The sequence below is a fragment of the Anopheles nili genome, chromosome 3, assembly GCF_943737925.1.
Source record: "Anopheles nili chromosome 3, idAnoNiliSN_F5_01, whole genome shotgun sequence".
Lineage (NCBI taxonomy): Eukaryota > Metazoa > Arthropoda > Insecta > Diptera > Culicidae > Anopheles > Anopheles nili.
Genome location: NC_071292.1, coordinates 33,981,287 through 34,005,478, shown reverse-complemented (window position 1 = coordinate 34,005,478; position 24,192 = coordinate 33,981,287). Strand labels below are relative to the sequence as shown.

Below are 24,192 nucleotides of genomic sequence, written 5' to 3'. Positions count from 1 at the left end.
CCCAGTCTCCACCGAGGGTGGTGGCTTCGACTTCACGGTTTTCTGATATTTATGTGTCTGGTTTCGTTTTCGTTTTAGCTTGTCCCGGTTGTTTTTGTTTCCTTTTTCTTCATCCAACCTTCGTCGAGCCCACCATCGGATCCTAGTTCCCTTGATCGTTCCCTCTCTCTCTCTTTTGTTGGTTGGAAAACGGTGACACGGCAGCATAGGGCGGCTGCGAGGTTTTGTATGCTTGAGCGTCTTGTCTCTTTCGTTATGCTCCTTCGCTTGAGCGACTTCGCTTGATTAATCGAATCTCGTCCTCGGACCGATCTTTTGCGCCTCTCCCCCCATGTGCTTTCTGAAGTGACACCAGTGAGCCCGTTCGCGATCCCAACAGGGTCGACTAGTGTGTCCTCCTCGTGATGTGCGGCGAAGTCCGGTTTTGCTGCGCCGTTTCGAATCGTAATCGAATAAAAACCCACCACCAATACGGGAAGGCTCTCCCCTATGTTCGATCCCATTCGCCCTCTACCCCACCGTGTGGAGAGGATAGGAATATAGGGATGTCCCTCCGAAGTTGGCCCAAAACGAAAATAAAACCTTTTCTTCCTCCACACTCACGGGGTCCACCTGGGGATGGAGGAGACCTTTAGCATTTTAAAGTTTAATCTTTCCTTCTTTCAGGAGGGGGAGAAGCCACTGCTTTTTTTCGTGTGGCTGTGTCCGGCGTTGGGTTTTGGTTTTTAGCTCGCCCTGAGTCCGCATTTGTCCGTTTGTTCGTTTATATTCCCGAGGCCCTGGCAGTGGCAGAGCTAATCTGTGTTGGGGAACGGAGCAGCTCGACGCCCCCCGGGGAGTAAATGCGATAACAACGGTCGTTAAGCATCAAAACTGGAACGCAGGAGGCTCTGTTTCCATTTGTTGTTGGTGTTTCTTTTTTTCATTTTTCATTGTGTTCTCCTCTTCTATCCTAATGATATGATGGCGAGTGATCAGTGAAATCGATCCCAGCCTTTTGCTTGAGCAGCGTTTTTTTTTATTTGAGCGAACACACAACACTCGTGGTAACATTGTGATCAATTACCTTTTTACCCTTTGGCAGCATAAGAGATGGGCTGGAAAATGTGGCAAGTTTTCGGCATTCTTGCGCAATCGGTGACGTGTTTCTTTTTTTTAGAAAGTTCTGGTACATCGTTGTATTGCGTGGACGGCGAGATGTTCCCAACCCTATCCCCTTGGAAATGCATGCCAATTTTGTCTTTCGAAGCTTTCCCCCGTAATGGCAAATTCTCCAAAATGCGCAGCTCTTTGCCATTAAAAAGTTAATTAAAACCTGCAAACAACCAGCCAGCCAGTTTGTGCGTTATGAACTTTTAATTTTCATCGCGTTTGTGTTGATCGCTTTTCGATAACGCTGAAATCGGTCAAGGAAATGATGCGTGTTTGCCTTTATCATGGACATCGAAAGAGGGAGAGAGTAAAAAAGCGGACAACGCGAAAAGAAATGACCAGCTTAATTAATGAATAAAATTCATTTTTTTTTCCATTACGCGCGTTTACACCGCGAACGGAACAGAATAATGGACATGTGAGGCTCATTTTTACGTGGCGGATAAACGAGCAAACAATTTTTTAACGAGTTTTTTAACGGGCCCGCGTGATTGCTGACGCATTTTCGACAATTTTGTGCGTAATTAGTACGAAATATTTGCCTCCCGGTAATGATAACCACGATTATTGGTAAGAGCGCTCCCGCGGTCGTGTTTCATCCTTTTCTCGCCACAAAATGGTGCGTTTGTGGGTGTATGAAATGTTGTAATTTGAGCACTTCCGTTCTACCTACGCCCATTCTTCTTGTCATTGTCGTCAGCCTGTGGGAGAGCAGCCATACGCCATGAAGCCCCTGATCGGACTCTCCCACTTGTCGTTAAATCCCTCCGGAATTGAAATTGAAACGCGCTGGGAAGGATATAGGGGTAGTAGAACCCCTCAGAGGTGCATTTCGAAAGTCTATCGAAAATGTTTGCCCAACATGCAGTAATGCAATGGAGCGATCAATCAAACTGAAAGCTGTGTTACTCACTAGCGCAGGACGTGAACATTGCTCCATTTTCCGTGGCATTAGCGTGGTAGCTCGTGGCTTAATTGATCCTGGTTGAAACCCGAATCATATCAGCGTATCCTGGCCCACTCACAGCAGAATTGCAACAGCGCGCGCTCGGCTCGCGTTTTGTGGTGCATTTACTGCGTTGATGATGGCGACACATTCCAACGGGCATGTGGTTTTTTGTTTCTTTCCTTTTTACACTCACCCCCGTCCCGTTTGATGGGGTTTTAATGAGAAACAGCCAACACTCCCCACCCTCCCGACCAAACGATTGTGGAAAGCTTTCTTTCTTCCATTCACAGGAATCGCTCGTCCCAAAGGCCACGCGATTCACCGGAAAACGAGTCAGGGACGATAGTTCATTTCAACATCATCGCCGCGCAGCATAATACAGTGCACACGGACTCGTGCAGGGGACTCATGTTACAAGTGTCTGCTCTCCTCCTGCCTGATTCCCACCCTAAGGGAGCAAAACAATGACTCCAAGTCCGCCACGACTCCTCGATCGCGCGAGGTGGCTTCTCATTCCGTTTGCGAAGCGCGTGTGTTGAGTCGACAGTTAAAAAAAAAACAGACGCATAAGCAAATGCGTGTGCCGTTGCTGCGCAAGCTTGCGTATGCACTCAATTGCATCGCGTTGCATCGAGGAGCGGGAAGAACAAGTGCGCTTGGGAAGGAGTGCTGCCTGGAGTGACCTCTCTCTCTCTCTCTCTCTCTCTCTCTCTCTCTCTCTCTCTTTCTCGTGGGTACACCACTCTGCCATCGAGCGAACCCAGCAGTATTAGTATCCAGCGTCGCACAAAACTGCAATTATCGAAGAAAGCATCTAAGCAAGGGTGTTGTGGCATTCGGGGAACTTGCACTTGAAGATGAGGGCCACGCACACGTATTGGAGGGGGGGGGGGTAGGTTTGCATTTAAAGATAACCTTTCCGCCACACCACCGGGTGTGGAAAGTGTAAACAATGCAAAAATTATTAATTTATGCAATCAACTAGCCCCCTGGCCATTCTCGCGCGATCCTGGCTTCTATTTGCGTGTGGTGGTCGCGTTTGTGTGTGTGCATTGGAGTGCATTGCAACCCCCGACAAATGCAACGATGACGATCGGTCGCCGCTGCTGTTGCTGCACCCTTGGGTATGCGGTGCATGTGCATCGCAGTGCACTAAAATGCACCAGTCAGCTACAGTTGCGCTCGCGATAGCGCGTCAGCACATCGCGTCGCCGTCCCCGTTCTAGTCCGTTTGAAAAACAGCGAGGTCGTGTTTGAGTGTTTGCTTGTCGGGACAATAGAAAAGCGTTCAGCACTTGTGGCTAAGCAGTTAAATGAAAAGCCGGGTTTAATGAAATACATTTCTCCCCACCGATGGGTCATTGGCAGCAGTGCAAACAAACTCACACAGATCGAGTGTAAGGACACCTCACAATTGGTCGATCGTCACACACCCATCGTTACGTCAGGATGAAGGGCACTGCAAATAACATAAAACTTTTCACCACCCACGAGATGCACAAATTGCATCCCCTCCCTCCACGTGGTGCATTTGCTTAGGGTGGATTTTGCACTTATTCGTGTGTGCGTTTGGGTGTTGGCGTGTTGTTTTTTTTTCCTCTCTTGCGTCACGCAGATCACGACATCCTCCACGCTAGAGAGAGAGAGAGAGCAGAGCAGAGCAGGAAAAGGAATGTTTTTCTTTCGCAATGTCATGCAATGGCGTGACGGCTTGAATTTTCTCGCCTTCAACTGTGCGAAGCGCACCTGACTGACCGCGAAGAATTAATCCATCTGCTCTCTCACTCTCGCTCAGTTCCACTTCACTTGTGTGCTGTTTGCATTTAATGTGCATTAATTATCATTTGTGCCCGTTGGTTTGGAGGAGATCGGCTCGGCTTACGTGGAGCAAAAATACACGCACGTGCTGCGCTTCTTTTCGCAGCTCTCGGTTGATTCTCGTTAGAGAAATCGCCGTTGGTTTTTCCACCCGCGGCGATTTTCTTCTGATGTGCTCTTTTTTGTTGATGCCTTGTTGCCTTCGGTCACGAAAAGTCTCCACACCGAGGATCCGCTGCCGTTTGGGGTGGCGGCCAACCCCCAGGTGGTGGCGGCATTTCTCTTTCTGCTCCTAAAATACACATTTTCCTCTTTGATGGATGGAGTTTTTTTTTGGTGTGCGTGTGTTGATGTTGGCACGAGTGTACCAGCGGACGTTTTATTAACGCGTCAAGTTAACTTTTTAAGCCCCTTTTTTGACGGGCATTTTCATCGTGTCTCTTTTGGGCTTTTCGTTTCGTTTTTCCTCCCCGTTAGTTGCTTTCCTTGCAGCAGCAAACCTTCTCCTGCGTCACGCCGTCGGGTGTTGGTTTATGTTTTCCATACATTACTCATGACCGACAGCGCGCGCAGTGTACGATGGATAAATAGTGTCCGATAAATGCCTCGCTCGTTGATAGCCCAATTCGTTTGATGCGTGATGCATGTTTGGTAGCGTTCGCGGGCCAATATTTGATTTGGCGGCTGATATCGTGTATTTTTACTTTTAATTCGCAAATAATGCATACCCTTCGCAGTCTGCCTTGCAAGCGGGAAAAATGTCAGAACGCTTGAATTCCATGCTTTATCCACGTATTCCTGATTATTTTATGGCTGTTGCTGTTGTTGATTTTGCATGTAACATGGCATTACTCAACACGAGCGGTGTCACCCTAGCGACAAGAAAGAACTTTTTGACGATATACACCAAAATGTGGTTTTAAATGCAGCATATAATTGGATGGGACCGGTAAATGAAGCTAACGAGCGAGAACTTCATCGCCACCGCGCCACGGTAGTTGATTGAAAGCCAACCGCAGACCAACCAACAAAACCCGCCGTATTGCATCTGCGAGGTTTCACACGTCTGAACTGGTGCTGTAATTATGGTCAAACAATTTATTTCCGCTTATTTAATTTGTGTTCCAGCGTTTCATCAGCAGTGATCATCATGTAGTTTCGTGGTGGGGTTTTTTTTTAATAATCCATATCTCGCGCTGTCCTATCTGGAACCCGCGCTTCTCATTAACACGCATCATGCTCACCTCGTTATCGGTTGCTAACGCAGTAAGCGCTGAAAAGAGCTTTCGATATGGCCTAACTTCCCGTCGCGGTCGTCCGCCTGTTTCTGCACCATCGATTTGTGGTTTTAAATGTGGAACCATTTAATGTGGCTTTCCGATTTTCTGGCTCAATGCTTCGATGTGGAATGAAAATTGAGCACCAGCTCCGTTTTTGCTGCATAAATCGCGATCAAACAAAATTCCGCACGCGCGCTTGGAATATAATTAACATTTTCAAAGGAATTGAAACCACCCCTGCCCGTGTTCGTTTCGTTTCAGAAGAAGCAACTAACTTTGGTTTTTTGGTTGGTGTGTTTAAGGATGGCCAGCAGCGAAACAAACGAGTGTTGATGGGTGAAATGTTGCGGATAAAATGCGGCAAAATTGATGCCAGAAAATCGATACCGTAGAGTGTGAGAGAGAGAGAGAGACGATTATGATGAGTGAAAGATAGACAGTACACGGTACAGGCGGTGTTGGTATCCCTCCTCCAGCTAATCTAAGCGACATGCATAGATAAGCGCCTGTGAAATTGATAAGTGGAATTTTATCTGTGATATTGTGATATGTTCAAAGTGCGTTATCGGTGCTCGAAGTAATGCTGCGTGTGCGATGAGGTGTGGATTATCGGTTGAGAGCAGTGCCCCATTGTTCACCCGCCGGTGATTGGATGGTTTCGGATTTTAACGTGTTACATGTGCGTTGTTCGGTGGTTCAGCGCCTACTACACTCCGGTCCAAGTAGGCGGTCCGAGCCCTTCGGGAGTGGTTTATACTGTAGAACGTATTTAAATGTCAACGGTCACGGGTGGTGGATCAGCGATCGTGCCATTAGAGAAAGTCGGCCCAGCAAAAGGTTTGGTTCGTCGTGGCCACGTGTCCTTGCGAGATGTGGCTGTGTGTTATCGTGGGTTGGTCGATTTTTTACCCACCCACCAACGGCACCAGCGCATCGTGTAGCAGCAGCAGCAGCAGCAGCATGGCACAGTGACCGCCAATCGTAAGGCAATTTGTTCTAGTGCACTAGCCGGGGGAAAAGAAACGTGTGGTGGTGTCCGTTTTGTGTCTCGTCCTGTGGACGCTTTCCAGCACCGCGAAGCGTGGAAAAGCAATCGTCGAGTTTTCGTGCGGTGATTTCTCGAACGCGCGACCATAACGAAACCAAATATGCCAGATGAAGAGTCCTACCAGGTGTTCAATTATGTGGCCGATTGCTTCATCGACGTACCGGTTCCCAGCCGGTCGGAGGAGAACACGAGCGAGTACGTTTGCCGGTGGATGTGCAAACGGTTGAAGATCAAACCGGTGGGCTTTCCGCTTATCGGATTGCGGATACACGGTGAGAAATGGTTTCTCGCCGGCAGCAATCGGCCATCGGCCGACAAGAAGTATGACTTCCGGCTGCGATTCAAGGTAAGTGTGTCGGGGGAAAGGTAAAGGACACGAACATTAATTGTAGATTTGATGTCAGAGAAAAAACGTGTGTAGTTAGCACCCTCTTCACTGTGAATAATTTCTAGTGAGAATCGAACAAATGAAAACAGTCTGCTTTGTATTGAGTATAAAATTATATAATGCGACTTAGTACCTTATTGCGTCTGGAGTGTGCGAGGATTTACTGACACTTTCGCTGAACCGCAATGTTGAAAAAAAAAACGCATTGTTCATGCTGCGTGATGCTGCTAAACATTAATGCATTAAACATCAACTTATGGCTTGCAAATGGTGCGGTTTTCGCGTATCTAACCTTTCCAGATTTAAGTTATTTGCTTTGCATCCGCCTTTACTCGTTGCATGCATAATTAATGCACTGTTGTATTTGGCATGCGAGCAATTAAGCGGAATGCAAACCGAATCAGTGGAGCACAGTTTAGCGGGTAGTAACTTTGTTGTTGACTGATGCATAAGGCATTATGCCACAGCTGAACGGCAGCACACTCTGATGGGTTTGCAGTTCTAGGCATCAATCAGAGCTGAATTATGCATTTAGCGAGAAAAAAAAATCCATTCCATGATACGGGTAAAAGTTTCTTCCCGTATCGTTCCCCCAGTTCGTTCTAAAAGTCTTGTTTATGGTCACGTCCTAGCGACACAATCGAGGCTGCTGGGAGCACTGGAAGCTGCTTCTCACTCCCATTTGTTTGCTTTTCGCGCAAGATAAACGAAAATGATGATATTGCAAAATATTTACCCGTTCCTTGAACGCTGCTCACCGAGGAGGGGCATCATGGTTTGAGACATTGAGCAAACTACCCATTCCTTGCCCAGAGGGAGCCTGTCGTCACAATCCACCACCGCTCGGTGGGATTTTAATCAGCGAAGTAGCTAAGACGCAATTTATCTTCGTACCTGATGCCACTACGAGCGCACCAAAGCTCATCTGACAACAAGTGCAGGCAAACATATGGACACAGCCAACCGTCGGTTTGCATTTGAAGCAAAATCCGCTTGTTATATTTACTTGCACACTTCACTCGCGCGTGAAGTCATGTGCGCTTGTGGCGAGATATGAAATGGATACGTCTTGTGTGTATGTACTGTTGCGATAGAAGAACATCCGCTGAAATACGTCGATTTGGTCCATTTTCTTTGTTACATCATATGGCTCCTTTTTTCTAACAGGTCCCCGATTTGTCCTGTCTGAAGATCCTGGATCAGGAGCTGTTCAACTATTACTACAGCCAACTGCGGTACGATCTCCTGCACAACCGCATCCAGGAGATCGATTATCGCAAGTATAAAAACAAGATCCTGGGCTATGTCGTGAACGACATGTACCGCAAGATGATCGAGGACAACGTCGGTGTCAACGAGCTGAAGCGCGACTTCGAGAAGTACATCCCGCGCAAGATCAGCAAGGAACACTCGGTGTGCTTCGTCAACTTTGCCCAGAAGCGAATCTTTGAATCGCTCAGCTCCATCCAGTACAAGGATCACGATGTCAAGTAAGCATATATCTAATGATCTTCGGCTGGCAGTAGCGCGAATTAACGCTTTTCGTTCTCCATTTTCACGCCTCATTGAACGCCATCTGCAGCTACGTGAAGAATGTGTACATAAACGATATCGATAATATTGCACCGGGCTACTTGTACGAGGAGTACGCCGGTGAAATTCGGTACCCGAGAGATGAGTTCCGGTCACGCAACGGCAAGTGTCCGGTAAAGGTCCGATTCCAACCATACGGTGCGCCAGTTTCGACACGCGACACAACCAAATATGGCTCTACGGGCGGTGGGTTGGAGCGAACGCAAGAATCGGACGATGCCACGGCCACTCCGGGACTGAAAGTACTTTATTCAAGCAAGGTAAGAGCCTCGTAATCCAAAATAAGAGTACGAGAGCTTAACAAGGTATGCATTTTTTCAACAGTGGCATCATGTGACGAATATCGACGAAATACTTACCATACTGGTGGAAAATTTGACGGTAAAGCTTGCGCTGGAAGATCAGACCGAACCGTACTGCATAGACTTCCACGATCAGACTGAATTGATTTCTTTCGTAACCTGCTTAGCCGGCTACTATAGGTAAGAACCGAATCACCCCTTTTCTGTCTTGGAGCGCCAGACAGGAGCTAACGCGGAGAACGTTTGTAATTGCCGCGCTGTTCGTTCCGTCCGCAGGTTAATGTGCAAATGGACCGTTTATTTATGCCAAGACTACCTTTCGTCACCGACTCTGAACTGGTTGAAGGAACTCAAGTGCCACGGACCTGTCGGGTGAGTGTTGCTTTCGAAATGTGCGATAGGATGTATCGATCTCCGACTCTGCTTTTGGGGGGGTTGCATTCCTTGTAATTTATCGTATTTTTGCGTATATAGGAACCAACCATAAAGAAGAACATTTAAATGTAAACTAAAAAATGTAATTGTTTTTATTCGATCGAGACTACAATAAAAATCTGTTTCATTATATAGTTTCAATAAAATCGCGAATAGATAACGATAGCTGATTTAGTTTAAATTCAGAGAAATATGATTAGGTAAATGCAACAAAACTGCTCCTAGTGTATAACAGTCGCTGGATTTGATTTTACCAGTTTTTTTTTGACAAAAAGTAAACGACATTCGATACATTCTAATGAAGCTTATTTCTAGTAATGGTGTTTGGACATGTTAATAGTGTACTTGAACATTTTCAGCGGAAAATATTCCACAGATAAAATTCGCGAAAAGAACAGCAGTTGTGGTGCATGCATCATACGACAGTGTGAAGAACAATATGATACGTACTTCGTCGAAATGCTTGAAGACGCGTAAGTATAATGTGATTATTATCGCACGCTTGCTTCTAGCACATGCTTGCGATAACCAACACATGCACTCGTGAAAGAACTCAGTGTTCGCCCGTGTGTTTGATGTAATTTGTCACTCGTGGTTAATTGTTCACCGATTACGTTTAAACAGCGGACTGATAAAAACGTACAAGCTCATCTATGCGGAGGACCAATGGCGCGTGCAGCGCGAAAAAGAAAAGCAGGTGTACCATTTCAAACTGCTGACGGAAGCTTTGAAGAGTCTCAATCCTGATATATCGGGCGTTTATCGGTTGCCGCCGTCCGACAACGATTCCGCTCCGAACCTGCTGCTATGTCGGCCCGCCCAAAAGTCATCTCCGAAGCGGTTGGTTCGCGGCGGAACACAAGAACTGGGCCAGAAACGGGCTTGTATCATCAATGCCGCCAAAGAACTAGTTATCAATCGAAGTAAGTGTACTTTTAGTTAGCATGTACGCTTTTTTGTGAGCGGTGAGACTTATTTTTTCTTTTGTAGACGCGGCGGAAGACGAAACCGATGGCTTCACAAAGCGCACGCGGGCGGACTTTTTGCTTCCCAACAACAGCAAAGTGGAGGTTACTCTGAAGCTGCTCAAAAACGACAAAGAGGGCGAATATCTTAAGGTAGGCATCGTGACGTAGAAGTACATCAAACATCATCCGTTCTAATTTTCTCTTGTGTATGGTGGGTTTTCTTCAGGACTTCCTGCAGATTGCCGGTCAATGGGCGACGATCGATTCGATCGACATAATTAAGCTGTACGGTATGACGGTGTGCAAACCAATCACGATGGTGCTCGAGTTTCCACGTTACGGCCGGTTGGATGAGTTCCTACGGGCGCGCCGTAATGCGGTGCGAGCTACGTCACTAATTGAAATCGGTCACTCGCTCGCCCGGGCGCTATACTACCTGCAGAAGCACGGCATAATCCACGGGAACATTCGGTGTTCCTCTATGCTGGTCACCCAGTACGATACGGATGAGCAGCGTGTACACGCCAAATTGGGCGATCCGGGCATGCACGCCCAGCGTCGGCTAACCAAGCACGACTTGCTGTGGATACCGTACGAGTACCAAGATCTGAGCGAACATAGCGTTGCGAAGCTGCGTCAGGATCCGGCCACGGACGTATGGGCTTGCACGTCGACGCTGTGGGAAATCTTTAGCCGTGGCATCAAGATGCACGTGTACAAACCGACCGAGTTTCTTCCCTCCCGCAAGTGGCTCCAGACGATGGCGCCGGAACTGAAGGATTCGAAGCAAATCTACGAGTGTTTCAGTTGTGGTTGGCAGGCGGATCCGGACAAACGCATCGCCCCACAAACGATCGTGGGTTTGTTGGTACATGCACGTGAGTATCGAACGCATTGCCCTATTTTAGTAGCAGTCGTTTTCAAGAGCTTCTTTACAACGTGTAGGTCAACTGCACGGCAGCTACTGTACCGTTGGAAATGGGCACGTCAACGAACACTCGACGAACCACATGTTGAATGGATCCAACTTTAAAAACAGCATTTTGTCGATGGAAACTAGTGAGTAGCGTTGTGGGAAAGGAGTGTTGGCATTATCAAGTTTGAGCTGGAATAACATTATGTGTGCCCGTTGTATCTTTCTAGACTCCACGCTGGTACGATCCCGCACCGACTGTACATCATCTTCGTACGTGAGCAATGGAAGCGACAGCGAACTGCGAAGTAATGCCTCCAGCGGGAGCAGTTCTTTGCCGCTGCTTTCGAACCATGCCAATCGCTTCAGCGGTGACTCATATCTAGAACGAACGTTCTACGACTGTCCGGATTACATCCAACATGGCAATGCGCGGGTCTTGTTCCACAACATGCTCGGCGAGGGAAACTATGGCCGGGTATACCGTGGTACCCTGGAAGAGGGCAACACCTCGATGGAAGTAGCTCTGAAAACAATCTACGATGATCGACCGGATATGGGGCGCGCCAAAGATGACTTCCGCCGTGAGGTGGACATTATGAAAAGTCTGCGGCATAAAAACATCGTGCAGTTCATCTGCTTCATCGAGGATATGGATAAGCTCGTCGTCGTGATGGAATATGTACCGAATGGATCGCTGCTCACGTACCTGGGCTACAAGCGCTACGATCTGGAGCAGCTTCATTTGTTACGAATGGCGCGGGATATCGCGACTGTAAGCTACTCGCTAAACGATAGCAATCAGAATGAAATTTGTTTCGTCATCGATGTGTCATTTTTTTTTTGTATTTTTATTCTTTTTCGCTCGCTTTTCCTAGGGAATGCATTACCTATTCGAAAAGAAGATCGTACACCGCGACCTGGCGGCGCGAAACATTCTGGTCGAGAGTGTGGACTGTGTGAAGATATCGGACTTTGGGTTGGCGCAGGTTACGGAAGGCAGCAACTACTACGTGGCGCAACACAGTCGCGAACTTCCTATTCTGTGGTACGCACCGGAAACGCTTGAAACGCAAAAATATTCCTTCCAATCTGATGTTTGGTCGTTCGGAGTGACGCTCTACGAAATGTTCACGTACGGTGCTACACCCTATCCACACGTGGACGTGACGAGCGCAGGACAGTTGTATCAACTGTTGCAGACGGAGAAAAAGATGTACGTATTTACACGGTGGTTGGAATTATGGCATGGGATGGGAGCGGAAGACAAGCTCCAATGTTGATTCGCGTTCTTTTTTCCCTCAGTTTGCAGCTGCCGGACGAGTTTTCCTACGTGTATGATAAACTAATGACGCCCTGCTTTAAGCGGAACGCACACGAGCGCATAACTTTTAGCGATCTCCTGGAGCAACTGGACGAGATGATAAACCAGTATGGTGAACTGATTTAATAGTTACAACGTGTATATATATACCTGCATCTGGGCAGTTATCTTAAGCTATAGACTAGACTTAAGTTAGAATCTGCGAAATTCAATTGCCGTGTGCGATGGACCATCCGATCGTATCGAGAATCGAACCTACAACAAAATCAGCCGATTCAGATAAAGATAGTCGGTCGAGGGCGAAAAGCACACGCATTGGTTGTATTGGTCAGTGGTTAGAGTCATTCTTTCCACAAGCTGCTGCCATATCTTGTTACGATTGCACGTACTGAAGCTATACTCACCTTCGAATGTTGTCAATTTTGATGATGATTATTAGTCACTGCTATCGGTGTGAGAAAAAAAAAGTGTAAGCTGTAACAACGCACTCACACTTATGTCATGAATTGCATGACGTTATAGCCGTTCCCGCCTGAAAGAGGAGAATCTGAACCCGTGTACAAGAAAAAGTATTGTGTGAACGAATCTTAAAGGTTGTCCTTTTTTTACAAAGTACTCGTCGTCCCGTGTTCTAACGGAATATTTATACTGTGTAAGTCTACTGTTTTGGTTGCGCTTTTTCAGCAAATGTACTGCAACAAATCTTAAATAGTTATGCCACAACGCACGCTGGTGGCCGGAATATGTTGTACTGTGTAATTCTCTATGCGCCTAACGCTGTACATATTTTCGATTCAACTGGTTCAACAGTCGATCGATACGTAAAGACATGCCTAGCGATTGGTCCAAAGAATGGATGCACAAATGTTAAAAACTATTATCGATAAACGAAATTGATTGAACGGAATGATGGAATGTGTGTGCCGTAAACTTGTATACATAGATGTGGCTTACTAGCAAAAATCGACATAAAGGCAGTCCAGGTCTACGAGAAACAAAACCAACCTAACAAATTATATTCGGACTGGAAAGAGAGAAAGTATGGAATATAATCTGGTTTGAAGCTTCAAACGCTCAAGACTGTTCATGACGTTTGCAAAAAACTTCACACGTAAAATATTTGGTTTTATTACCAAATTGCCAAATATCGCTAGTAGATTTGGTTTGTATAACCAAGAATTTTTCTAGGCCCTCGAAGCAGTGCTGAGATTTGTTTTTGTTACAGCAAACCAAGCGATAGAGTTTCCTCTACGTAATTGAGATTATTGATCAGTACAACGATGACCAACTAAATCTAGCTGAGGGGAAATAGGAAAAACGCTTCCACCATAGTTAAAAAAAAATTGTCGATGCACGATGACGTGGCCGTTGTATATCGATCCTCCACTTTTAGCAACATTCTCTTCTGGTTTGCCACGAAAATTGTTCCACATTTTTTACCTGATCTTCACCGAACGAGAGAGATAAAGAATAGTGCTGATGAATAGTTGAAAAAGTTTAGCGAGAGAAAAAAAACAAACATAGTAAAATAATTAAATAAACATAGATCAATTTCTCAAAGTGCCACTTAAATTTGAAACCCGAAGACAAAGTAAAAAAATGAAACAAAAAAGGGAAAACATAGAACACGTTTTAGAACAACGATCCAAGACCAGTGGGAAACAAAAGAGGAGAGAAACTAAAAGACATGCAACAAAAGAAGAATAACGCAACTAAACTAGAACGAATAGGAACAAAACGTTCAAAGCAGCTATAGCTTCACATTTCTCACATACAACACACATATGTGGTGGTTTCACATCAACTAATCGATCCAGTAAGGTAACGTTTTACTGAATATAAAAGAGGTCCTCCCCCAAGCAAGTAGAGAAACGTGCACCTTAACATCCCGACTGTTCGATTGAATGCAACTAGAGAAAAATTATAAAATGAAAACAACGCGAACCTTTGACCAAGCCCACCATCTTTATGAACGTTCGCGTAAGAGCTATTTCTATTGCCAGAGATTGTATGCGATGATGGTTTACTAGAGAAAGTTGCTTAAAGTGACCTGACACGGACCGTCATAAGTAATACGCGGTCGGCAGATGGGGCAGACCTTTGACCGCGTAGTCCGTGCAAAGTGAGCATAAAACATGGTTTCCAAGACAAACGGATTGATGGAAGAGTTCTATTTGCTCCACCATTTACGTTTTCTTATGCTTTTCCCTATATAATTCAATATATTTATAAGTGCGGGCCAACGCGTGAGCGAAACGCTACCAACGAAGCGATTTGCGCCAAGTCATCTTACCCGTTAAAGACGAGGAATGAATGTGATGTGTAGTAGTTATATTGGCCGTTTATCGGTGATTATTTTTCTACAACAATGTGGTTAGTTAATGGTTTAGTCTTGTCCATCCTATTGCTTTTTGCTGTAATTTGGATGACTCTCGTTGATATGAAAATATTATGTTATATCGTGTGGTCAACACGTCGTAAAGTTTAAGGTAAAACAAGCGAACAAGAAGAAGTTCACGATAGGCAGATGCGCGCGCGGTACCGAATATATTGGGCACATTTTACTTACTTTGTTTGCGCTGCAATGGTTGTGTTTAGATGCGCCTTACGAGATGCACCGCGGGCTTACTTAGATAGACACGATGAAACAATGTTGACTGCAGATAGTTTAGTTCCCGAACGGTATGAGCTTAGAAAGGGAACGAAGTGGCGTGGCGAGAATGCAAGTGATCACGTGTGAAATAAACCAATTTGATGTTGCATATTACTAGTACCTATGAGCGAGCGGCGAGCTGCGGAGTATATTTTTACTTATGTTGCCTTAGATAGATACGTTATTTTACAACCGCGTTTTGTTAAGATTTTTTTCTGAACCTCGAGTTTTGGTATACACACAAATGCTTTAAACGATCGTGTGTTATACAAAAAGAGATTTAATAGATAATAGATTACCGATGTGGTACGAGATGTGAAATCAATATCTCTTACAGAGCAGAAAGAGCAAGCCTGTAAAGGAGAAGCAACCAACCTCTCGAATTCTGATGGTACGACGTCTGAAAATGGCCTGTCCTTAGGAAGACAGGTACAAGGTGCAAGAAATCATTCATTCGATTAAGACGAACGGATTTGACAAAACAAAATACGTTTAACGCACCCCCGCTATAGTGGAACAAATGTGATTTGGTGAGCGAGCGAGTGGAGGAGTTAATCATGTGTATCATGTAGGGGTAAAATAGTGAGAATATTTTTCGCTATCCTCGGTACTTGTTGTTTATTACGGCTAGGTGGATTACACTATGAATGGAAGACGTAGATCAATTGTCCTTTTTTGGTGTAATGTTTCATCGTGAGAATACCCCAGGAAAACCTTCATTGGGCACACCCACCCCCCTAGAGAACAAGAAACCCATACCCAGGCAAAAACAAGATTATCTTCCTCGTAAGATTGAGTATTGCTAGATGTTTATCGGTGTTCACAGTGACGTAAAAGGACGAAAATAAAGAAAACAATTCGTGCAATTACATATTACATCGTGTCATTTCGAAAGAAACTCTTGTCTGGTCTGGTATCCATTTTTATCCTCTTTCCATTCTGGAGGACACATGAACGTTAATTATGTCCTATGGCTCATACCGTTCAAACAACTTCGAGACTGAACTATTATAATCCCTCAAATAGAAGTGACCAGCTCCAATACTTAAATGAAACAGACGATTGCATATTTATGGCCGCTTATGATCCTTATTGTCCTATAGTGCCGTGTATAGAAACCTTGGTTGTAGATGATAAGTAGTATATTTTTAAAAAGTGCAACAATCTTCTTAAATCCATCACAGAGCTATGTAAGCATAAGAAAGCTACGTATCAGAGGTAATGACTGCAATGTAAATCGAATCAATTTAAAACGAAGTGAAGAAAATAATAGTGGCAAGAGTTCGATATCAGTCCGGTTCGCTGAGCTGAGGTGTGACACGATGATAGGGCCATTTTTGACAGCTGGTTATCGTTGGTGCTGTGTGGCACTGCGAGCCGGGTGGAAGACCGTGTAAAACAGAGAAGGACATGCTGTCAAAGTGCTTCTTTCTCTGTCTCTCGTAAAATTGTGTGCAATACGTTGTGTGTTTTTCGCTGTGCTTTGGAAAAAGGCTCGGGTCCCACGTAGACCACACCGCAACAGAGGTTGTATTTTGGGTCGCCGAGAGTCTTTTGACCCAGCGAAAATTCGCTCCCCAGTTGCGTGTACTTATCGTTATCGTGTCGTTCAGTGTTTTCAACGGGTTACGCGTCTTCCCGTTGCTACAATATGTGCCAATGGCAAAGTCTACCTCGGGAAGCTTCGAACTGAAGGAGCCACCGCCTTGGCAAAGCTGTCAATACTGCCTTTCTCCTGCGTCGACGACAAGGGCCGACCAGCCGAGAAACCCGTGGGACACGCAAGATCCGCAACCTCGCCAACAACCGCCACAGCACCAGCAGCAGTTGTTTATCTTCAAAAACGCTGCTGATTTTGTAAGGTACACAACCACAACCATCGCTACCTGGAGCGGGCGCGCACTCCCGTGGAATCAGTTACGGTTCTTAATTAGCACCAATTTACGAAACCCTCGCGGGCGACCCTCGTCGATGTGCCATGGGCCGTCGTTGCTTCCCCCGTTCGGCGGAGGTCAGCTGCCAGCGAATTGATCTTTAATTGTTTTTACGCGTTTGCTTTTGCGCAATCCTCACCCGTTGCGGCAAGGGTCCGGTCCACCCGTTCGTGCATTCCACCGGAGTGTCGCAATCCGGCACAACGCCTTATCGCTCGCACGGGGTTTCACTGTACTCATTTCTTTTTTCATTTTCCACAGGCACCTACGACAGCAGCACTGCACGGTGGAAGGAGGCTCGTTCGTGTGTCGCTATGGTTACAACGGTGTGTGCTCTTCGCTGCCGTTGGATGGAGTTAGCGATCGTGACTACGACATGCACGTCACCCGGTGCCACGTGAACGCGCAGCAAAAGGAACCCCAGATCAAGTGGTCGGTGTTTTCGGCCGCCCAGAACCTGCCGGCTGTGCTGAACGATCCGAGTCGCGGGAAACAGACAAACTTTTTCACCAAAAAATGGGGCGATGCGTTCGTCGAGGGTGCACCGGTCGCTCCGACGACGCGGCTTGCCGACATCAAGTGGGATCAGTTCGATGCGTACCTAAAGCGCATCGGCAAGCGCTACCGGGTGCATACGCGCATCGCGAATGTACCGACGGCGGATGCAACTAGTCAGCAGGCGCTTGTGAGCGATCGGCTACCGAATGGGGCCACCGCTAGTCTGAAGGACATCCCGGAGGTGTTCCTCAAGCAGAACCTGGAACTACATCAACCGGGCACGTTCGGGGCCGTATTCGCGGGCATCGGCACGGAAGGTGGCGAGCAGACGCGGCAGTCCAGCCGGCAGCTGCAAGAACGGCTCAGCCATTATCTGGACATTGTCGAGGTGCTGATCGCGAAACAGGTGGCCGACAAATCGTCGGCGTTCTTCCACGCAATGACCTCACAGGACGCGATCATGGAGCAGATGACGGAAGCGCTCGCGAACGTACAGCGGCTTCGGGGCAGAATCCAACAGATCGACGACACAGTCGTAAAGGAATCACTGCAGGTCGTGCGGGCCGAGCGGATCCGCGCCAACAATAATGTGGTGCTGGAGAAGCTGAAGCTCATGTCGACCGTGCACCAGACGCAACCGATGATACAGTTGCTGCTCAGCACGCAGGACTACGTGGCAGCGCTCGATCTCATCAGCACGACACAGGAAATCCTCGGCCAGGAACTGACGGGTGTGCACTGCTTTCGCCATTTACCTTCGCAGCTGTGCGAGATGGAACTGCTGATCGATAAAATGCTTAAGACGGACTTCGAGCGGTACTCGACGGCCGATCTCAACCGTCCCTTCCCTGTGGAGGATGGCGAGGATCGGGCACTCGAGGAGGACAAGCTGATTTGCATCATCTCTGGGTTGCTGCGGAAGCGCAGTCTCGATTTCATCGACACCTATCGTGATGAGGCGATAACCACGGTCCGGGCGATCGTGAAGCAGCTCGTGATCGAGGTGATCGCGTCAGGTGACGCAGAAGTGTGCCTCACGGGTGCTGGCGAGGAAGCTCAAAGTCTCTCGCTAGCTGAGTGGATCCTGTTGCTCGAGAGCGCCACAGGGACGCTGCTGAAGCTGCTCCGGCGCATTCGAGCGGTACACGACGTGATGCAGCAGACGGCCGATGCAAGCGCAGGTCGGCTTACGGACGATGTGAGCTTTATCGATACGGAAGCATTCCTTTCGGCAGCTGACTACGTCGTTGTGCAGAGCAAACTGGCCAACTTGCTGCAGAGCGTTTGCAACTACTGCCACGAACGGTGCGCCAATCTGGTGTCCAACCAGAGCCTCGAGAGCAGCTCAGTCAGCGCGGAACAGATTGCACATTTGGCGCAAATTGTCGAGCGATTTGCCGACGGTTGCCAGGCAGCGTGCGGTGTCCAAAGCGTTCCCCTGAAGCTGGCCCTGTGTGCGCAGGGCAATCGATTCGCGCTTAAGTTCCACACGGAACGCAAGTCAAAGCTGGCGCTGCTTCTCGACAGCGAACGGTGGAAACAAGCCGAGGTGCCAGCCGAGTTTCAGACGATGGTCGATAGCATAGCACGGGGAGACTTTCACTGGAGCAAACCAGTGCCGCCGGTGGGACCTCAACTGGCGAACGGCACGAAGGAAGCCATTTCGCCACCACCGCAATCCGTGCTGCGTGTGGAAGGAGAACCGTTCGCCCTGGTAGGGGCCGCCTTGCTGCTGGTACAGATCGTCGGTGAGTATTGCCGATGTGCGTCCCAGCTGCCCGTGATCGCTCCCCAGCTCGGGCGCAACGTCGTGGATCTTCTGCGCATGTTCAACTCACGCTGCTGCCAGCTCGTCCTTGGAGCCGGTGCGCTACACGTGGCCGGTCTGAAAACGATCACGAGCAGCAACCTAGCGCTCGTGTCCCGCGCGCTTGAACTAGTCCTTTGGCTGCTGCCGCACGTAAAGCGCCACTTCCGATCCCTGGATGTTCCGCATCCACCGACGCTACCTCCAGCGCATACCGCCAACACCAACACCATCACCAATACTACCTCCGGAGCACCGGGACAGCTAACGAATGGGAACGCGCATCAACCGGCCACCCCGACGGGGTACGATTCGGTGGAGAAGGATTTCGTCAGCCACATCAAGGAGATCGAGAACAAGGTGTTGTCGATCGTGTGCGACGTGGTGACGGGTCAGCTGAACAACTGGGACGCCCGACCACCAGTGCCGTCGCAGCCATTCCGCAACATCAGCCGGCAGTTTGTGAAGCTGCACGAAGCGATCGCCCCTATACTGCCAGAGAAGCAGGTCCACTCGATCTATCGGACAGTGCAGCGGAACTTCAAGGACAAGCTGCGGGAGCAACTGCTCAAGAACAACATCACCAACAACGGGGGGCCCCAGCACGGTGTGGTCGTGTCGGAGCTTACGTTCTACATGGAAACGTTGCGGACGTTGCGCGCGATGCCGGTGGCCGAGTTGCACGACGATACGATGGACGATATATGGCTCAAGTGAACCTACCGAGGGACGGGGATTGGGTTGGGAAGCTAGAGCAGAGGGGGATATTGCGGACACGCGCACGATGGGCATTCCAGTGATGATACTAGCGTCGCCAGGTAGATACTATAGGGCGCTAGCTGATGATTTTCCTTTCCAATTGGAGGGCATTTGTGTTGATCAGGATCCTGCGCGGTCCTACTTTTGTATGTTTTTTTTATTTATACCGACGCACGTTAGTTTGTGTTTAATGTCGCACATCCCGGCAAAGCCACGTTATCCTTCCTTGCCAAATGTTATCGGTTGTGTATAGCTCGAGAGTGTAATCGGTTGTTATTTTAGGGCATAGATTTCTTTCCGCTAGGTTACGCGCAATATTGCTTTTAGGTGCCTTTTACCCTATTTCACGTACTGAAATGGGTTGTGTCATACCAACGGTGGAAATGGGGCTAAAAGGCTTTAGGGTGCAGCAAAACTGTACAGTTCGCTTGTTTGGGCATACCATACCTACTGCAATGTTCCGTAAGGACTGCAGCTGTAGGTTGTCGGGAAAAGGGAATTGGAAGCATGCTTAATCATTTGTTATAGTGATCAGTTTCACAGGCCAGAGCTTCATCTTGCAAGGTCGAAAGGATAGCCAGGGCATTATTGTGCATGCAAAGTAAAGCTTCTTAGCTATAGACAGCTGTTGCATTTGCTTTTGGCTCCTAAAACCGGCCCTTTTGATGCATTTGCTTGACTGTGTATTATATCATACCAAAAAAAAACATTGTGCTACTTACGCCAACTTCAGTTAGTATTATGTTCAGGGCTGCTGCGACGGGGATAGATCGCATACTCGATCGTTCTTATGCTATATTCCGTTATAGTGCCGTTTCCTTTCATAATCGGCACATTTTGTATTAGCTTCCGCGCGTCGAAGGCAGGCCAGTGGGATTGTGCAAGACTGCATTGTGTGTTGTTTTTTTACGGACGATACGTTTGTGTTGGGAGCTAATGCATCATATTTCGCCGAAGGCGAACCGCCGTTTAATATAATCGTTAACGAACATGCAAATTTATACCACCAGTGGCACCGTCATTACCATCCGTAGGTCTGTCCCCGGATGGATAGTATGAAAGGATGTAAGGTAGACAATTGACTAAGCTAAGCGAATATAAATAAAAACCACATCCGAGGTAGACATAGAGAAAAAAAAACAAAACCGGTAATATGCTGAAACAAACATAAATCGACCAACCGACGGCACTGGATGATGTTGGCTCAGTTCATACTTTTAGGTAAATATATAACGATAACTGCAGCAACTTGTGGATATAACAGATAAATAAAAATTGGCAGCTCTTTAATACATGCTCTAGTGAGAGTTTCTTTTTTTGCATCGTGTTTGATTCGTAGTGAAATATTACTTGTGTTCATTTTAAAGTAAAAGGAAGTTCAGCTTCCTGGGCCTTCGTATTTCCGTGATCACAATTTCAGTCAATTTAAGATCCTATTTTCCACGTGGATGGAATAAAACCTGTAACGAATTTTTCAAAATGCGTACAACTCAAATTTGATCCATGCTTTGCATTGCAATGTAAACATCATTTGACAGCTGCACTGTCAGATGCTTGGGAAAATTGCGCGAAAATGTTGTTTTCATTTAGTTCGATGTATTACATTTTGGTCGCTTATTGAATTTTAGTAGGAATATTACTCAGCTTAGAAGATACTCACCCGGTGTGTATTAAATGTGCCCAATCATGAATGCCGATCTGTTAAAAACGTGTCATCGCGAAATCGGTCACATTGTTTTCGATGGAAATGAAAAGGTACGCCGTAAAACGCTCGCGTCTATCAGCAAAACGATCCCAAACGCATATTTATGCTCTACTATCTTCCGAAGATCACCGTGCGTCGGATTAGCAACACATGGAACCTTGATACCCAGCAATCAATGGTAGTCTTGCAGCAATGGATCGATGAAAATAAAGAAAAGAAGCAACTTTCGATGGAATACATCACCCGTTTGGTCGATAAAAATGGAGACGTTCACATTACCGTGAGTAACAAAGATTATGTATATTTGCACACGGGTTGCACTAACAATTCATCCGTTTCAGTTGGCGAACGAACAGAGGACACAAAACTTATGTAAAGTGAATCCGAAATGCTTCAAAATGCTTTACTCAGTGGAGGTCGCGTCGGACGTACGACCGTTGAACGTTGTCAACGATAACGAGTTCAGTGTGATCAACCTGCGCTTGGTCGCTCAAAAACGCCTTATCGATCAACGGCCTAAAATCACGTCAGCTCCAAATCAGCCTGTAGCGCCCGTGAAACAGGAAGCCAAAGCGTCCAAGCCTACAAACAATCTGTTTTCAACGACCAGCAAATCAGTGGCGAAAAAGAATGTAGAACAGGTGGCAGAGGAAAAAGTTACGCCTCCCACAACGCCAAAACAGGTGAAAGTGGAACCCAAAGAAGCGTCTGCCAAAAAGGCATCACCGAAAAAACAATCACCCAAAAAGGACACGAAAACCACGTCCGTCGTTGGGAAGGGATCAATTTCGGCCTTTTTTTCATCGAAACCCGCCCAACCGGTGGCCACACCGAAAACGGGAGCTGGTATCCCTGTGAAACAAGAACCACCATCTCCAGCCGTTACTTCTGATTCTTCGGAACCGTCGCAAAAGGACACGAAGCCTGCGGCAAAGGTAGAGCAACCTGCGAAGCAACCGGAAAAATCACGCAAACGAACCATCACCGACGATGAGGACGACGAAGATGTGATTCCGAATACGCCGCAGGAAGAGAAAAAACGCGGCGAGGTCAAAAAGCGTGGCGCCAAACCGGTGCTGCAGCGTAAGAAGTCCTCAAACCCGAAAAAGAAATCTCGTATCCTCGAGATATGTGATTCGTCGAGCGACGAGGAAATGGACACCAGAGAGGCTGCTGAGGAGCGAAAGGAACGGTTGATCGAACTTGACGAGGAAATGGTGGAACCACCCGCGAAAGAGGCTCGCAAGTCACTCTCGCCGGAAAAGCCGGTGGAAAATGATTCGAATAGCGTAAATCGCAACCGAGGCAAAGTCAAGAAGCTGATCACAAAAACTTACGCCGATGAAGATGGATATATGAGTGAGTAGGAATGGTCCGCTGGAGGGAGTTCACGTTTCATTTTGTCTCGTTTTTTTTTTTCTTCCTCATTCCAGTCACCGTGAAGGAGTACGAAATGGTGTCGGAAGACGAAACGACGGGAAGCGGCGCGGAGAAGGAAGTCAATCCAGTGAAGTCAACGAAACCGCTAGGCAAGACTCCTTCCGTTGAGAAGAAGGAAACACCGCCAACTCCCAAAACAAAGCAAGGTTCCATTATGAGCTTTTTTTCGAAGAAGTAACCGTATGCCGAGTAGAGGCGCAACACATTTTAGTTTGTTAGCATCCCTGTTTCAATAAAGTAAAATTATTTACACTTACAAATCCTGCGTATTAAGACACACGAGGAAATCCGCTCGGTTTATATGCATGTGCGTGTCTGCGACGAATAACGGCGCGTAGAAAAAGACCCAAAGCATTATGTCCTTTCATGGTGTTGTCTCTTCCATTTTCTCTTGATTCTCGGAGCCATTTAATTCCCATTACGCTCAAGACGCGTCCGAGACTAATGGGGTTTCCGGGGACCTGAACAAAACTGCTCAGTCCAAATGCAGCTCCGGAATGTAGCAAACGTGCCTTGGTTCTGGTTGTGAAAGAGTTCAACATCGAAAGCCGATTTCAATCCGATCCGATGCTTTATGGCCGGTGGCATGTAACGATGGCAGTTTTGTGGATTATTACGCTGCTGCTATGCACACGATGCTCGGGACAACTGCTTAACGAAACGTACGGTGGATTGATCCATAAACCAGTCATGCAGTTCCTCGACCGAAGCAACGTGACACACTTGCCAACGTACAACGGAACGTTGGCGAATGCCACCAGATCGGACACTTCCCTCTCCAACAGGGTTCTCAATGTGAATGAATCGCTTTCCTCGCGCATGTAAGTTCAACAACGTTTCTAACGAAAAAACCCCTTGCTTTAATAAACCTGTTACATTCGTCACATCCTCCAGGACCTCGGGCGTTGTCGGTGGCATCAAAATGATCATCTACGTGTTCCGGTTGGCCGGTGATTTTTTCAGAAAGTTCGGCGCCGAAATACGGGTCGCAAAGTGTCTCTTCATGTACTCGCTGACATATCAACCGTTTAGCTCTAAGGTGGCCGGAGGAACGATACAGAACTGGCTGGCGGGTTACTTCGGTGCCGAGGATGCCCGGGACGTGTACCGGTTCCTGTCCCGCACCCTCTTTGCACAGCTGGGACTCGGAACGGATCTTTAGAGGAATTAAAAACTGTACTCGTTGTGTAATCAGAAAATTGAATTATACTTTATTATTATCCTTT

At 47.2% G+C, this 24,192-nt stretch overlaps 4 protein-coding genes across 4 annotated transcripts; all 4 read left to right on the top strand.

The window, feature by feature from the left end:
* Positions 1 to 6,347: 6,347 nt before the first annotated feature.
* LOC128724115 (tyrosine-protein kinase hopscotch) lies at positions 6,348 to 12,296 on the top strand. Its single transcript, XM_053817880.1, has 13 exons — positions 6,348 to 6,593; positions 7,803 to 8,125; positions 8,218 to 8,488; positions 8,553 to 8,710; positions 8,807 to 8,902; positions 9,325 to 9,438; positions 9,590 to 9,888; positions 9,956 to 10,083; positions 10,160 to 10,811; positions 10,879 to 10,992; positions 11,077 to 11,621; positions 11,725 to 12,062; positions 12,152 to 12,296. Exons 1-13 carry the CDS (start codon positions 6,348 to 6,350, stop codon positions 12,294 to 12,296), a joined length of 3,429 nt encoding a protein of 1,142 aa, XP_053673855.1.
* Positions 12,297 to 16,482: 4,186 nt separating this feature from the next.
* On the top strand, positions 16,483 to 19,779 carry LOC128723019 (vacuolar protein sorting-associated protein 54). Its single transcript, XM_053816721.1, has 2 exons — positions 16,483 to 16,685; positions 17,019 to 19,779. Exons 1-2 carry the CDS (start codon positions 16,483 to 16,485, stop codon positions 19,777 to 19,779), a joined length of 2,964 nt encoding a protein of 987 aa, XP_053672696.1.
* A 1,728-nt stretch (positions 19,780 to 21,507) lies between these two features.
* LOC128726540 (DNA polymerase delta subunit 3) lies at positions 21,508 to 23,153 on the top strand. The gene is made up of 4 exons (XM_053820355.1): positions 21,508 to 21,576; positions 21,651 to 21,806; positions 21,868 to 22,885; positions 22,960 to 23,153. The coding sequence occupies exons 1-4, from the start codon at positions 21,508 to 21,510 to the stop codon at positions 23,142 to 23,144; spliced, it is 1,428 nt and encodes a 475-aa protein (XP_053676330.1). The 3' UTR covers positions 23,145 to 23,153.
* A 407-nt stretch (positions 23,154 to 23,560) lies between these two features.
* Positions 23,561 to 24,128, top strand: LOC128727019 (uncharacterized). The gene is made up of 2 exons (XM_053820875.1): positions 23,561 to 23,787; positions 23,861 to 24,128. The coding sequence occupies exons 1-2, from the start codon at positions 23,561 to 23,563 to the stop codon at positions 24,126 to 24,128; spliced, it is 495 nt and encodes a 164-aa protein (XP_053676850.1).
* Positions 24,129 to 24,192: the final 64 nt, after the last annotated feature.